This window comes from Perognathus longimembris, chromosome 12 (genome assembly GCF_023159225.1).
Source record: "Perognathus longimembris pacificus isolate PPM17 chromosome 12, ASM2315922v1, whole genome shotgun sequence".
Lineage (NCBI taxonomy): Eukaryota > Metazoa > Chordata > Mammalia > Rodentia > Heteromyidae > Perognathus > Perognathus longimembris.
Genome location: NC_063172.1, coordinates 32964237 through 32981737, shown reverse-complemented (window position 1 = coordinate 32981737; position 17501 = coordinate 32964237). Strand labels below are relative to the sequence as shown.

The following is a 17501-nucleotide window of genomic DNA, read 5'->3' as shown; positions in this document are numbered from 1 at the left end:
AACAGTGTGTAGAGCTTACAGGCACACAGCTATGTTAAGAAAGGAATTGTTGAATCCTCTGTCAATATCTGATTGAATTCTTTCAGTGTGCCAATGTAAAGTGTTTCCTCCCATGATGCAACTTGGCTTGGAGGTAAAGAAAATATAATCATATTAGTTGGTAGTGTTTTGTGCTAGCTTAAATAGGAAAAATATGAATACTCATAAGCCGATTAGTTCTAATTAATAAAAGGTAAAGTTGTATTGGTTTTGGAAAATGGGTGTTTTTTTTTAGCATTACAGGTAGAATATGGTCTTATAATGGAATAACTAACCTTTTTCCTATTTCCTACTTTTTCTTTTCACATGGAGGTTTGCTCACTTTCATAGGTATAATTTTGTCTCACTGGGAAGCACATGCCATTTTGCACAAGGAATCAGAAGCCTTCTTAAGCCCTTTCTAGTTTCTACACCAGCACAATCTCATTCTAACTATTGAATTAATTTTAAGCTGCATACCATCTCACCTCACATCTCTTAGCATGCGTCACTGGTTACAGTCCTTTTGAATGCACGTCTCCACAATTGAGCATCACCAGGGAATTACTTCCTTTCGAGTCACATTTCTTACAAGTTCAGGGCCATTCCTCTTTGATTAACATCAGTAGACAGATTTGCCTGTCATTTGACCTTCATGACCTATTGTGATTGCACTGGAGAAAAATGCTTCTCTTATGATGGACAAACTCTTAGATGCCTAGAAGGTGTAAGGCTCCCATCTTGAACTGGGTTTGTTGCTCATTTCCTTGGTATGGCAACTCTTATGGTAACTTGCATGGTAATTGGATTAAGTACTCCCTAGGAAGCATTTAGAGAAAACTATAATAAAAACAAAGCAGACCTATAAGCCAGTTGGGTCTGTTTCTCCCACACACAATGTTCATGATAAAGCAAAGGTGTTCTAAGTCTTGTAGCAGAAATCTATAAGTTGTTTATAAATGGGGATTTTTTTTTTAAGCAAACTACTGTATAGCTCCCAAATAAGACTGGTGGTTCACCACCCAACACTGGGGCCCTTAAGCTACATTCCAACATTGGAAGCAAAGCAAAAGGGACATGGCAGGGCAGTGACAGATGAGCACTGAGAGCCAGAAGACTATTCTGGCTTGTTCTATTTCCTGTAGGTGCATATGTAAAGCTTTAATACTGATTCTGTTCCTAGCTTTTCCCAATCAAATGAAATTCAATCGGATTTTTCAGAAGGGGGAAAAGAATTTAATGTGCGATCCTGTATTTTGAAGTTGGCAGTCACAAGGAGACCTTTTCAAAACCTTGTAAATCGGATACTAATTTAACAGAAACCAAAAAGGATCACTTTCAGCTATGAGCTCTCAAAACTGTTCCTTCATGGTTTTGTGGGCCATTCTGGTGATTAGGGGATAAAACACAAATCAGATTTCAGTTGATCACACTGTCACCCAGATTTTGTGGCTAAACATGTCTGTACTATGGGTGATTGTCACTGTGCATGTTTTGTAAGCATCCATTCATTTCCTTGTTGAAGGAGACAGTCTCCTTTTGTTTTTATTCTTCCCCTGCACTCTTAGGGCCGCCCATCAGGAGATGCCTTTATCCAGATGAAGTCTGCGGACAGAGCATTTATGGCTGCGCAAAAGTGTCATAAAAAAACCATGAAGGACAGATATGTTGAAGTCTTTCAGTGTTCAGCTGAGGAGATGAACTTTGTGTTAATGGGGGGCACTTTAAATCGAAATGGCTTATCCCCACCGCCATGTAAGTTACCATGTAAGTTTTTCTTGGGTCTTGGCGCTATTCTACGCTGTATGCTGGTAGGTGCTTAAGCTGCTTTCATAACTTTCTGTGTCCCTGGTTCTTTCTGAGGCAGGCAAGGTGGTTATATAAGACTTTCCCATCTGAAATCAGTAGTATCTGGTAATCATTTAAGACCTTGGTTGTGGACACCCATAATTAGAGATGCTCCAAATACCTCCTTTCAAATTATATTCTTGCTTTTCCAGTGATAAGCACTTGGTTTCTGAAGCTTAGTGTGCTCCAGATAAGCACTGACTCTGGGAGAGAACCTGGCTATGTAGATTTTTTAATACACATCCCCACCCCCCCCTTCTTAAATACATTAAGTTTTATGGAGGATGATTGACACCAATTTTTCATTATTGAACACCAATTGTTTTTTTGTAAGTGATAACCCTGGAGAGCATTTCTATTGCTGGCCAGGATATCTGAATGAGTGAGTTAGTAAAAATACATAAATGCCTAAACAATTGAGCTGAAATTTCCATTGGGTCACAGGATCAGTGCTTAATTCCAAACCATGCTTTTGCTCATTGGCATCTGGGTGCAAGCCATCTGAAATCCTGTTCGAGAGGAATAAGCCCTGGATTTTATAGAGAGCAAGTCCTAGATAGTAACTTAAGGAATGTTTGAGAATCTAATGTTAAAGCTGGAGGATTTTTTGTTGTTGTCTCAAATGCAGTTTTCATTTTTATGTAAAGCATTATTACTAAGCATGTCGAGTATGTTTAAAGAACTTATTATTTGGAATATAATTCAAACAGATTTATATGCTTGATTCCCAAAAAGAGAGTAAGTGTAGAAGGTTAGTTTTACTTTATAGTAAAAAAGGACCTATGCCAGTTAGTCAGTTTTATAAATTACTACTTGTAGAACATCCAGTGGGGCTTAGTCCTTTTCTCCCCTTGGAATAATTCCTCAGTGCTAATATTCTACTTACCTGCTGCTTGCTGTTGGTGAATATTTTGAGAGTTAATTGTGAGTCAGTATAAAGTTTTGAGTTTGTAATTGGGTTTAAGAAAGTATCCTAAAGTAATCTTACATGTGATATATGTCTTCTATGTATAAAGCACTGAGAATGTAGAAGTTTTCACAGTATCGTTTAGTGACAATCTATATGAGATAAACCAAATTCCCAAGCTGGGCACAATGACTCATGCCTGTAATTTTAGCTACTCAGTGTGCTGAGATCTGAGGATCAAGGTTCAAAGCCAGCCCAGGAAGCAAACTCCATGAGATTCTTTTTTTTTTTTTGCCAGTCTTGGGCCTTGGACTCGGCCTGAGCACGGTCCCTGGCTTCTTTTTGCTCAAGGCTAGCACTCTGCCACTTGAGCAACAGTGCCACTTCTGGCCGTTTTCTATATATGTGGTGCTGGGTAATCGAACCCAGAGCTTTATGTATACAAGGCAAGCACTCTTGCCACTAGGCCATATTCCCAGCCCCCTCCATGAGATTCTTATCTCCAACTAGCCAGCAAAAAGTTAGAATTGGAGATATGGCTAAGTAGTATAATGCCAGCACTGAGCAACAAAGCCAAGAGAGAGTACAAGGCCTTCTGTGCAAGCACTAGTACTGGTGCATATGTGCACAAACACACACAAAGGAAAACAACTAAGTTCCTTTTCAGATATGATCCAAGTTCTCTGCTGTGATATCCTTTTACTTCTTTCTCCTCCTGAAGGAAGACTGCTTATTGCAGACTTTATCTATTTCCTCCTTTTCCCCTCTCACAAAAGGCCTAAGAAAGAAAAAAATTCCAGCACATGTTTCACAAAAGAATATTTTATATGTGTGCATACATATATGTAGACATATGTACATGCATTTGTGTAGATGCGTGTATACATGTACCATTTTTAATGTCTACATAGTTTCTGTTCTTCATGTTTTGTTTATTTGTTTTGTTTTTCTTGCCAGTCCTGGGGCATGGACTCAGGGCCTGAGCACTGTCCCTGGCTTCTTTTTGCTCAAAGCTAGCACTCTACCTCTTGAGCCACAGAGCCTCTTCTGGCATTTTCTATATATGTGGTGCTGAGGAATCGAACCCAGGACTTAATGTATACGAGGCGAGCATTTTACCACTAGGCCACATTCCCAGCCCCTGGACTTCATGTTTTGAGCACACACTCTTACTATATTCATATTTACCATGCTTTGTAGCTTTTTAAAAATTAAAAAATTGTTATTATAAAGGTGATGTACAGAGAAATACAAAAATTTTACCCAGAATTTTTCCATTGGTCTTAGTAGAAGTTTATTTCTTTATGAATGACAAATCTACCTGGCACCATTGGCTCACCCCTGTCATACTAGCCCCTCAGGAGACAGATCTGAGAATTGTGGTTCAAAGCCAGTGTAGGCACAACAGTCTATGAGACTCATTTTGTTTGGTTTTGGCTTTTTGCCAGTTCTGGGGCTTGAATTCAGGACTTTAGCACTGTCTTTGACTTCTTTTTGCTCAAAGCACTCTGCCACTTGAGCCCACAGCACCACTTCTGGCTTTTTCTATATATATATGGTGCTGAGGAATCGAACCCAGGGCTTTCATGTATACTAGACGAGCACTTTACCACTAGGCTATATTCCCAGCCCCAGTCTATGAGACTCCTACCTCCAGTTAGCTGGAAGTAGAGTTGTGGCTCAAGTAGTAGAGCCTTGAGGGAAAAAGCTATAAAGGACAGCACCCAGACCCTGAGTTCAAGCCCCAGTATTTGTACAAAGAGAGAGAGAAAGCCATGGATATATGCTAATATTGTATTTCTGCTGAACTTTTTTCCTGTCATTCTAAGTCACTGCATAATTATACAGCAACTACAAAAATAGTGATTGTCAGTCAGCGTCACTTCTGGGCTTTTCTGTTTATGTGATGCTGAGGAATTGAACCCAGGGCTTCATGCATTCTGGGCAAGGACTCTGCCACTAAGCTATCTTCCCAGCTCTGTCTTTCTTCATATTGCTCCACACTGTCTATAGTGAATTGTTTCAGTAGATTTAAAATCAGAATATGTGCATTGCCAATATAATTTTTTATGGTGCTTCACTTCAATTTGTATTATTGGTCTTTCTATGGGATTCTTTAAAAATAGGGATCATATTTCAGCTGTAAGTATCAGGGGAAACTGAGGCAAGTGAAGGAAGGGGTGACATCGCCCAAAAGAATTGTGCTCATTACCTGAGTTGTGGAATTGTGACTCCTCTGTACAACTCCCTAATAATAAAAAAAATGCACACACACATTGTGTGTGTGTGTGTGTGTGTGTGTGTGTGTGTGTGTGTGTGTGTGTGTACCAGTTCTGGGGCTTGAATTCAGGGCCTGAGGTCTGTCCCTGAGCTCTTTTCATTCAAGACTGGAGCTCTACCACTTGAGCCATAGCTCAATTTCCAGTATTTTGTGGATAAGGCTCCTGGACTTTACTGCCAGGCTGGCTTTGAACCATGATCCTCAGGTCTCAGCCTCCTGAGAAGCTAGGCATAATGAGAAGATTAGGATAATGGTTTTTTTTTTAAAATAAATATGAAAGAAGTACCACAGCCTGGCGTAGGATGATGCATTCCTGTAATTCCAGTACTTGGGAGGCTGAGACAGGAGGATTCAAGTTTATAGACTATACAGCAAGACCCTAGAGAAAAATCAGGACTGGGAATATAGCTCAATAGTCAACCACTTTCTAGCGTAATCAGGCTCCAAAGTTCAGTCCTCAAAACCATGGCAGGCAGAGGGAAAGACAACAAAAGAGGCACCTACAAGTTAAATATAAAATCAGTATTGTCCTTTGGTCTGTATGCCCATATTCAACCAACTAATTGCTCATCTCCATTGATGTGGAGAATATCCATAAGAACAAAAGGCAATGGAAAGTCATCTTAGGGGTGTATGTGCACGCGTGCATGTGCCACTTTCCCATGAGCCTCTGTTGCTTGAATAACCTAATCTGGTGGTTCTATATTTGTAACTTAATTTCAGATTCAGTCAACTCAGTATCTGCTTCCCAGTATACACAGTTTGGTTGTTTGTGTTCATCCAACATGTAAAAGCTAATCACTGGCAATGTCTCTAACTTTAGGAGAGTTTCTGAATAGAGAAGATGCAGAAGACAAAGAGGTCTCCCCCTAGCCCACCTCTGCCAATGGTGCTGGAGATGGAACTCAGGGTGTCACATGCTCTGACTATGCACTATACAACTTGACTATGCCTTCAGCTCATGGGTTCTTTTCTATTTCTTCTGAGCCAGCTTTTTATCAGCTAACTCTTGGGGAATACTTGGGCATGTGGCTCTTCAGGGCTGTTTCTCACGTTGGATTTTCTTTTTTTCCTTCTGATACTGGGGTATCTCAGGGTCTCACACTTGCTAGGCAGGCACTCTATTGCAAGGTCACCTTTAGTCCTTGTTTGCAATGCCTATTTTTGAGGCAGCATTTTCTTCTTTCCCCAGTACATGCATGGACCTGCCAAACCTATAAGGATAGGCACTTTCCACCATGCTTAGCTTCTCAAGTTGAAATGGAGTCCTGTGGATTTTCCTGCCTAGACTGATCTAGAACTAGAATCTGCCTGATTTCAGGCTTCTGGGTAGCTAAATGACAGGTGTATGCTACCATGTCCAGCCTAATGGCTTAATAATGTTCTTGCAAATCTTTTGCCTGGGTTGGTCTGGAACTGCAATTTTTACAGTCTCAGCTTCCAAAGTAGCTAGGATTATAGGCACAAGCCACTGGACACCTTGTCTGGCTTGTTCTTTTCTTTTTTAACAAGTATGAAGATACAGATTAGCTTCAAAGGCCATGTTCATTGTGGCACAAGGTGTGCTTGGTATAGTTCAGGGTGAAATATTTTCATCATTTCCATTTCATGCTGTAATAAAAGGTAGATATGTTGCTTGGGATGGTAGGAAAAAGTAATGGTCTTTTCCTTCTAAATGTATAGCTAGAAGAGTGCCTTTATGACGGTTGTGCTAGCAGCTATGTGTCTACTAGGAACGTGTCTAAAGACTCTCTCTTTGCTTGTTTAGGCCTGTCTCCTCCATCCTACACATTCCCAGCTCCAGCAGCAGTGATTCCTACAGAAGCTGCCATTTATCAACCCTCTGTGCTTTTGAATCCACGAGCATTGCAGCCCTCCACAGCCTACTACCCAGCAGGCACTCAGCTCTTCATGAACTACACAGCATACTATCCCAGGTAAGGCTCTGAAGGAAGTGGAAAGAAGGAACTGAAACAAAGGATTTCTTTGATAGCCAGCACCCAAGCACACAAAAGAATATTGTCTGCCACGTCCAAGGTTAGCATTAAGAGGCTACATTTTCTGGTTATATCTCTGACCCAAGAAAGTTGTTTCAAGATAAACTAAAAGAAGTTTTATTTTTTAACCACATATGGATAGCAAAACCTTTCAGTTCACCTATGCATTCAATTTCCCTTGTTGACTCCTCCTAGCCTAGCACAGCCATTTAAAGGAGTAGCTCTGTAATCCTTGAGATAGAGTGGGCATATCAAGGGAATGAATTGTAAAACAGGAAAATCCATAATGGGAACCATTATATTATTTTTATTTTTAAATAGGAATAACTAGTGTCAACCTACAATAAATAAAACCTGTTGCTTGAAGTTTTTGAGGCCTTAAATTCTTTTCCTCTTACATATTTAGTATAAACAAATCCAGAATCGAATGATTCAGTGTTTTTTTGAGGTCAGTTTATTTTAATTTGCAATTAATTTCTGGGAAGTAATTTGGTATAATAGAGAGATGGTCAGTTAGAGAACTGGGAGATTTTGAGTTTAGTTTCTTAAGTTGTAATGAGGACAAGCCATTTAACATTTCCAGATCTGTAAAATAATAGGGTATTGGCCAATGTGTAGGGTCCCTTTTAAATCTGTACCTGTGACTCCATGTGAGGCTTATGATAATGGCCTGGGACTAACCTGACTCCTGCCCTTGCTATATTGAATTGCATTTTTCCTCTTCCTCCAGTAAAAACTTTCTAAAATGGAGTAAGTTTGGAGATCTCTCAGGAGACCCTTTTACTAATGCTTTGTTTTTGTTTTTTGCCAGTCCTGGGGCTTGACTCGAGGCTTGGGCACTGTCCCTGAGCTGCTTTTGCTCAAGGCTAGCATTCTACCACTTGAGTCACAGCTCTACATCTGGCTTTTTCTGTGTATGTGGTTCTGAGGAATAGAACCCAGGGCTTCATGCATGCTAGACAAGTACTCTACCACTATGCTACATTCTCAGCACTGAGAAGGAAAAGCAGAAAAGAAAAAAGATCACTAGCACGAGTAAACTATTCATGGTTGAATCCCAAGATGGGCCCCTAGCCCAACACAATTTTTCACCTCTGGACTCTTGGACAATTGTTTGATGTTGGTGGGCTCTGGTTACAAAGGAAGTTTTTGTTTACCCACCCTGTTATCAGAATGTGTGGCTGGAATGCCCAGCACAGTTTTCCATCCTATAGTCAGTCTCTGCACAGTAACCAGTTCCACTATGGACTTGCTATCTAGGCTCTGTTAAAAGAAAGAATTCAGGCTGGGAATATGGCCTAATGGCAAGAGTGCTTGCCTCATATACATGAAGCCCTGGGTTCGATTCCCCAGCACCACATATATAGAAAATGGCCAGAAGTGGTGCTGTGGCTCAAGTGGCAGAGTGCTAGCCTTGAGCAAAAGGAAGCCAGGGACTGTGCTCAGGCCCTGAGTCCAAGCCCTAGGACTGGCAAAAAAGAAAAAAAAAAAAAAAGAATTCCCAAGAAATGAGAACCATGAACTGAAGCATGAACATGAGCATGAACTGAAGACCCCCAAGGAAGAAATCTAAGTAGTTTTTTGGAAATGTACTCACTGCCTTATGTATAAAACTGTAACTCCTCTACACTTCACTTTGGCAATAATAAATTAAACAAACAAAGAATCTCATGGACTTTCTTGCCCAGACTGGCTTTGAACTGTGAACCTCAGATTTTAGCCTCCTGCTAGGATTATAGGCATGAGCCACCAGCACTCGGCTTCAACTAGTTGTTTTAAAGTTCATGAGATGCTCATTATTTAATGCTAAGATCACAGAAGCACAGTGCGTAAAAGTAAAGACTCCCATTTCATATGCCTCCTAATCTAGATGTATCAACTATTAAATTTTCTTTATTTTGTCTTTTTTGTTAGTCATGTGGCTTGAACTCTGGGCCTGGGCACTGTCCCTGAGCTCTTCAGCTCAAGGCTAGCCCTCTACCACTTGAGCCACAGCACCACTTATTAATTTTTTAATATACATATATGTCTAAATAATGCACTTGCCATTTCTTAACTTGTCTGCCCTAGGAAGAATGGTATACCTTTATAATAGCCTTATTATTATTTTGTTTCATAATGTCCAAAAAGTAAAAATACATCAAAACAGCAGTTCCTGTATGCTTAGATATTTAAACTTCAATTTTCTGTATACCAGAGCTGGTATTTCTCATAATCATCTTCAAATACCTACGGAAAGATTTGATAGAACTAGTTTTTTAATTGAAAGTTATATGCATTATACAGTGTTCCCAAATTAACCTTTAATTTTTTTTTAATTTGTTTTGGTTTTTATTTGCTGGTTGTAGGGCTTGAACTCAGGGTTTGCATGCTGTCCCTGAGGTTTGTTGCTCAAAGTTGGCACTCTAAAACTTGAGCTACAGTCTCAATTATCATGGGAACTCAGGGCCTGAGCACTGTCCCTGGCTTCCTTTTGCCCAAGGCTAACATGCTACCACTTGAGCCACAGCACCACTTGCAGCTTTTTTCTGTTTATGTGGTGCTGAGGAATTGAACTCAGGGCTTCATGCATGCTAGGCAAGCACTCTACCACTAAGTCAGATTCCCAGCCCCTGTGCATATATTTTTAATATGGAAATTATAAACTCTTGAGAGCTTACAGAACATTTGAATATATGGAGAGCTAGGCCATACCTATGGCTTTTGGAAGAATCAACATTGGAAACATTGGCAAGTCTCCAGTTCAGGTTGAATGCATTATAACCTACTAGCAGTATAGTTGTAGGACCACAGATGCTAATAGAAGAAGATGAAAGTACTAGGAAAAACTATGATAATTCTTGAGGAAGAGGAACAATCAAGGTGGGCTTACTCTGTGATATCAAGACTATGTAGTGTGACCTGCGTGCTTGGGGAGTCACAGAGACACACAGAACCAAGTGGAGGGCCAGAGACAGACCAGAGCTCTGTATTTTCATCTCTTCAGTCTGCTACAACTCAGTCCTGTAGACTAGGAGAATATCAACAAAGGAAACAACATTCATTTTTAAGCTAATGTGACAATGGGCATTCCAGCCTACTGAAAAGATTAGCTACATAAGTATTTTTTTACTTTTTTTGGTCTATTCTCTGATAGGAAAGTCCAAGTAGGCAATGCTCAAAGCCATTTTTTATTTTTTTATTTTTTTGCCAGTCCTGGGCTTGGACTCAGGGCCTGAGCACTGTCCCTGGCTTTTTGCTCAAGGCTAGCACTCTGCCACTTGAACCACAGCACCACCTCTGGCCATTTTCTGTATATGTGATGCTGGGGAATTGAACCCAGGGCTTCATGTATACGAGGCAAGCACTCTTGCCACTAGGCCATATCCCCAGCCCACCCATTTTGTTTTTTAAAGGATATCAATCAGAAGCTCTAGAATTTCCTTTTTTCATTTGAATTAAGTTAATTAATTTAGCTGTGTATGTGTGTGCACATGCATGTGTGTGTGCACTAGTCCTGGAGCTTGAGCTCAGGGACTACGTGATAACTGAGTTGTTTTTTTTTGCTCAAGACTACCACTTGAGCCACAGCACCACGTCAGCTTTTTCTGAGTAGCTTATTTGTGATCAGAGTCTCACAGACTTTTCTGCCCAGGATGATTTATTTTTTTATTTTTTATTTTTTATTTATTTATTTGGCCAGTCCTGGGCCTTGGACTCAGGGCCTAAGCACTGTCCCTGGCTTCTTTTTGCTCAAGGCTAGCACTCTGCCACTTGAGCCACAGTGCCACTTCTGGCTGTTTTCTGTATATATGTGGTGCTGAGGAATTGAACCCAGGGCCTCATGTATACGAGGCAAACACTCTTGCCACTAGGCCATATCCCCAGCCCATGCCCAGGATGATTTAACCATGATTCTTAGTACTCAGCCTCCTAAATAGCTAGGATTATAAGTGTGAGCCACTTGCACCCAGCTTAAAATTTATTTATTTATTTATTTTTATTTATTTGTTTTTTAATTGAACACAAATTTTTTGACAAGGTGTTGTACAAAAAGGGTACAGTTACATAGTAGGGCAGTGTGTACATTTCTTGTGATATCTTACGTCCTGTTAAAATTTATTTTTAACCAATTCTTGGAACCCAAGTCATCATGTAAACAATATGAATCTATGAGAACCTGGAGATTAATTTCACTGTGGATGTGTGTAGTCCAGACTGACCTCAAACTTCCTTTCTCAGCCTCTGGAGTTTTGGAATGACAGGCTTGTTCAATAATACTCTGCTTCAAACAAAAGAGTCAAGTGGATTTTAAATTATTATATTTCTGCCTTTCAGTTTAATTGACCAATCTATGAGCACCTTGTAAGCAAATATAAGCACTTTGTAAATGTGATGTATTGAGCACATTATAGATAATAAAATATGGACTCTTTCTGATATAGCATAGCTGGCAGAATGTGTTAACTATGTCAGTGTTATGGAACTGACTCCTTCAGCTAGAAGTACAGGGCTTTTGTCTCTGTGTATCTCCTGTAACTTACCCCTTAGTATATTAAGAACTCTGAAGATAAGTTCTGTAGTGACTTTGTTCATCATAAGGACAAGGTTACTTAATTCAGTAACATTGAAGGAGAAAACATGAACTAAAAGAATAAGTGTAATTTTAAAATGAGTCCCTGCCGTTGTATATGTGTGGCTTTCATAACAGCATCTTAAAGAACCTGTGTAATGAAAGCCGAAATCCTTGAGATGGTTCCCATTGCTCCTTCGGAACCTCAGGGTCGTCTCTCCCCCTGGGAATGACCAGTATTCTGAGGTATAGCCAAGACAGAAGAACTAGAAAAAACAATCATTCATGGACCCCCGTTTGTCACTTCTGCCCCAACTCAGATATGGCACACTCGTTCTTTTTTCTTGTTTTTCTTTCTTCCCTTCCTTTTCTCCTGTCTTCCTCTTCCCCTCTTATTCTCTCCATTCTCTCCTATTTCCTTTCATTTCCTCTCACACTTCAGCCCCTAAGTGCTAGCATTACAGACATGTCACAATGCCCAGCTTTTTTGTTATACCAAGATCCACTTTTACTCTGGGCTTCTCATTCTTAGAAAAGTATGTTCTTTGCCACAATGCTATAGCACAAATGAGAAATACCATAATTGAGTTGCTACAAATGTTTCTCATAGGTCACCTTTCCTTTTGTAAAACTAATAACAAAGTAACATTTCAAGTCAACTAAGAGAAGAAGCAAAGTTTAACTTTTTGCATTGAGACAGATGCTTTATTTACATGTTCATTTGACAGGTGTGTGGTAAGGGAAAATATTTTTTTCTTGGGATAACCATTTCTTATAAAATTGGCTATTTAAATCTTATTGGTGTATAGGTATAATATAATAACATTGATGCATTTTGTAGTATTACTTTGCCATGTAGTGGTACTGTGTTCTATTTTGCAATTCCTTCCAGCTGATCAGGAAAATTATCAAGCATCTGACAGATACCTGCATTTTCTATTTTAACCCTTAATCTATCCTGTTCCAGTTTGTTTCTATAATTGCATTTTTGTAAAGCTGAGGGTAGTTTCCCCTCAGTTTTTAGGCAGTTGTCACCACCCCTTTTAGTGCTGGGAGCCAACCTGGAGCCTTGCACACACTAGCCAAGTATTCTACCATTAAGCTGTATCTTTAGGCCTTTTATATTGCTGGTCTTAGGGCTTGAACTCTGGGCACTGTCCCTGAGCTTCTTTTTGCTAAAGGCTAGCACTCTACCACTTGAGCCACAGTGCCACTTCTGCCTTTTTTGAGTAGCTTTTTGGAGATAAGAGTCTCTTTCTGCCCAGGCTGGCTTTGAACCATGATCCTCAGATCTCACCCTCCTGAGTAGCTAGGATTATGGGCATGGGCCACCGGTGCCCAGTTTATACACTTTTAACAAATGATAAAAGGATAGAAAGATAAAATGTACACTGCCCTAGCTTATCAAAATAGAAACATTTGGCAATTTGTTCATTTCCTAGTCCCAAGAGATTTTGATTTGTTTGTAGGAAATGATGTGAAAGAAGCCTGCTTTTGTGAATATTCTTAAGAAATTTTCATCTTCTGTGACTTTAGGGACACAAATGTCCATCAAACTGGGCCCCGTATTGCATACGTATAGTCCCAGCTTCTTGGGAGGCTAAGCAAAGACATTCACAAAGACTATTAATCACACTGTTTTGTTTACTACTAGAATTTTTCTTTACTTTTTTTTCTGTCAGTCATGGGGCTTGAACTCAGGGCATGGGCACTGTCCCTTAACTTTTTTGTTTAAGGCTAGTACTCTACCATTTGAACCACTGTGCCACTTCGATTTTCCAGGGGTTAATTATAGATAAGAGTCTCACAGACTTTCCTGCCAGACCTGGCTTCAAACTGGGATCCTCAGATCTCGGCCTCCTGAGTAGCTAGGATTACAAACATGAGCCACTTGTGCCTGACTCTAGATTTTTTCTTAAAATCAAAACATTATATGTCTTTTTTTTTTTAAAGAAACTATCAGGTAATTACTTCTTTGATCATTTTGTGCTTTTAATCTAGCAACAAGCAAATTAAAAAATTAGCTTTGTGGGGCTGGGAATATTGCCTAGTGGTAAAGTGCTCACCTCGAATACATGAAGCACTGGGTTTGATTCCTCAGCACCACATATATAGAAAAAGCTGGAAGTGACACTGTGGCTCAAGTGGTAGAGTGCTAGCCTTGAGCAAAAAGAAGCCAGCTACAGTGCTTAGGCCCTGAGTTCAAGCCCCAGGACTGGCAAAAATCAAAACAAAACATTACCTTTGTACTGTAATGCTTAGTTTTTTGTTTATTAGTTTGTTTCCTTGTTTTTTGGTACTGGTATTTGAACCCCAGGCTTTGTGTTTGCTATATATGTGCTCTACAATTTGAGGATGTCCCCAACCCAGCAATCCTTGTTATGTACGCAAGACTGTTATGTGGTAGATTTTTAAAAACTATATTATGAGGTTGGGGATTTAGCTCAATGGAAGAGCACTTGCCTGGCAAGTACAAGGCCCTGAGTTTGGTTCTTGGCTCTGGAAAAAAATAAGAATTAAATTTAAAAAACAATAAAAGTAAAAAATAAGGTAAAAATATATTTCGATTGTAGTATATGGTTTTTCTTTTTTAATTTTGATGTAATTGGAGTGATTTGGGGGGGGGGGTGGACAATCCTGGAGCTTGAACTCAGGGCCTGGGCACTGCCCTTGAGCTCCTTTTGCTCAAGGTTAGCACTCTACCACTTGAGCCACCATGCCAATTCTGGCCTTTTCTGTTTATGTGGTGCTGAATAATTGAACCCAGGCTTCATGCATGCTAGGCAAACACTACCACTCAGCCACATTCCCAGCCCAGATTGGTGAATTTGTGCATAATTACTAACTAAACTTTTTTTAACCGTTTTTTAAATTCACAATTATGTAAAATAGTTTCTTAGAAGATTGATTGGTTCCCAACTTTTCATAGTTCTTGAACACCTCCACTTTTCCCAAATGGTATAAGATAATGCTTGGAGACGCTTATTACATTGTTGACACTATGTATACCTGAGAACATACTGGAACACTAGAATCCTAAAAGCTGGTGAAAGTAAATATGGAAAGTCCTAAATGCTAGGTGACATGGTGCATGTCTGTAATCCCAACACTAGGGAGATTGAGGCAGGAACATCTTGAGTTCAAGGATAACCTCTGGCATACTTATTGAGAACTTGTCTCAAAAAAAAAGAACAAGACACCCCCTCACACAAAGGCCTTTCAGAAGTATCAGTCCAGAGAGCAAAAATAAGAACTTAATGAAAACTACTAAAAAGTTAACTTTCTTGAGACTGTTGATTTCAGATGAAAATTCAAAAGTTAATGTAGGACAATTTTCCTTGAAAACCAAGTCCAGACTTTATACCTGCAAGGACTAAGTACATATCTTGACTCTCAATTCTCAAATACATGGCTTTCATTATGCCAGGGGTATTAAAGAACTGTTAATGGAAGGTTCTTTGTAGTAATTTTAAGGAAGTAGGAAGCAGATTTCTTTCTGCAGGACTTCTCAAGCCTTCTACATGGCAATGTGTTGTGACTCCATCAGAAGAGGATATATTTCTTCCATGTCTTGTTTACTTGACCTATTTTTCTAGGTAATGCTTGGGTCTTCTCTAGAGAGATGGCAAATCCTCAAATTACAAATACTGTCATATCTTACCAGCTTTATTTTGGAAAGTTACCTGATAACAAAGAGTACTATTGCAATTTATAATTATAAATTAAGGAAGGCTATATGAAGCTTATTTTGTTCTTTTTTCTTGGCGGGGGGGTCAGTCCTGGGGCTTGAACTTAGAACCAGGGTATGGTGCCTGAGCTTCTTTTTCTCAAGGCTAGCACTCTACCACTTGAGTCACAGCAGCTCTACTTCTGGCTTTTTTTTGGTAGTTCAGTAGAGATAAGAATCTCACAAAGACTGGGAATGTGGCTTAGTGGCAGAATGCTTGTCTAGCATGCATGAAGTTCTGGGTTTGATTCCTTAGTACCACATAAACAGAAAATCAAGGAATAGTAGTGTGACTCAAGTGGTAGAGTGCTAGCTTTGACTAAAAGAAGCTCAGGGACAGTGCCCAAGCCCTGAGTTCAAGCCCCAGGACTGGCACACAAAATAAGTGTCATGGACTTTCCTATCTGGGCTGTCTGAACCATAATCCTCAGATCTGAGCCTCCTGAGTAGCTAAGATTACAGACATGAGGCACTGTTGCCCAGTCTGAAGCTAATTTTTGAGAGTATAATTTGAGTGTGTTGATGTGGTGAGCATTTTGGTGTTCCAGTATATTTATATTTGTTCCCTTGTTCTTTACACAATTTTGTGTGATATGATACATTGTTTGATATAAAATTACATAATATAAGATCTTAGGAAAAATATAGATAGGAATAAATATTTCAGTAGTCTGTCGTTTGAATCTTAGGCCATAAGTATAATAGGCTGTGAGCAAATTGAATTGGAAAACATTAATTGCAAAAGAAAATAACTAAGCCAGGTGCTGGTGGCTCATATCTATAATCCTAGCTACTCAGGAGGCTGAGATCTGAGGATCACAGTTCAAAGCCAGCCCAGGCAGGAAAGTCCATGAGACTGGTGTCCCCAATTAACCACCAGAAAACCAGAAGTGGTGATGTGGCTCAATTGGTAGAGCTCTAGCCTTGAGCTGAAGTGCCCAGGCCTAGATTCAAGGCCATGATCAACCAAAAACAAAAAAAGAAAGGAGCTAACTTATTTAATAACTTCTGTGGGAAATACAGCTTTTGTATATGACAATGTTTGTACCAAAATATGTACAGGGGACATTAACACTGAAGTAGACAAAGTCTTTAACACAAGTATTGACTTGTGTTAGATCTGTTTGTTTTTCCCAAATGCTCCTGGGGTTTAAAACAGTTGAGCTTCACACTTGTCAAACAGACTGCTGAGCCTTCATCCCCAAGATAGGGTTCTTAACATGTTTGTAGTGTGCAGTAAGGTATAGTGTGCTGCCAGCCCTGGCAGTTGCCCAAAGCAATCCAAACCTTCACAGCTGTGATCGATCCTCTGGCACTCCTGATTTAAACCTTCAGCATCTACCGTTGGTATGTCATGCCTGTGATCCTAGGTACTCGAGAAGCCGAAATGTGAACATTACAGTTTGAAGTCAGATATGGCAAAAAAGTTCATGAGTTGTTTTTTTTGTTTGTTTGTATTTTGGGAGGGGAGTTGTGGGCTCCCTGAGCTCTTTTGTGCAAGGTTAGCACACTACCACTTTGAGCCACAGTGACACTTCCAGTTTTCTGGTGGTTAATTGGAGACAAGAGCCTCACAGGGTCTTTTCAGCTCAGGGTGGCTTTGAACCATGATCCTCAGATCTCAGCCTCCTGAGTGGCTAGGATTACAGGTGAGAGCCACTGGTACCCTTATCTCTAACCACTAACAAATCTGGGAGTGGAGCTTTGGCTCATGTGGTAGAGGGTTATCCTTGAGCAAAACAAAACAAAAAACACTCACGGACAGTGATGACACCCTGAGTTCAAGCCCCAGGACTGGCACCAAAAAAAAGAAGGAAAGCCCACTCACATTATGTTGGATATTCTCTATAATCACTTCTTTCAGTGATAGGTTGACCAACTTGTTTATTGATATAACTTTTTTTTTTTTTTTAGTGCTATCAATTTTGGAGCTTTAGACTATTTTTAAACATCTTCTGATATACTATTAGTCATTGAACTCTGCACTCAGGACCTTGTCCTAGCTAGACAGGCACTATCATTGCAGTTCATTGTCTCATCTCCAGTGTTCTATTTTATTTTCACTTTCATTAGGGATGGAATGGAGAGCCTCCCAAGATTCTAGAGCCTCCCAAGTCTCTAACACATAAGCCACACCCACAGTCCTTTTGCTGTGACTGTTTTCCAGATAT

General features: G+C 39.9%; 1 protein-coding gene across 5 annotated transcripts in view; it reads left to right on the top strand.

The window, feature by feature from the left end:
* Esrp1 (epithelial splicing regulatory protein 1) overlaps nucleotides 1-17501 on the top strand; it is a 59729-nt gene that overhangs the window by 25771 nt on the left and 16457 nt on the right. For 4 of the 5 annotated variants that reach the window (XM_048358403.1, XM_048358404.1, XM_048358402.1 and 1 more), the window contains exons 12-13: nucleotides 1587-1785; nucleotides 6823-6991. In XM_048358403.1, the coding sequence (XP_048214360.1) occupies nucleotides 1587-1785; nucleotides 6823-6991 (368 nt within the window). The remainder of the gene's footprint in view (nucleotides 1-1586; nucleotides 1786-6822; nucleotides 6992-17501) is intronic. The other variant, XM_048358401.1, reaches the window with a different exon arrangement.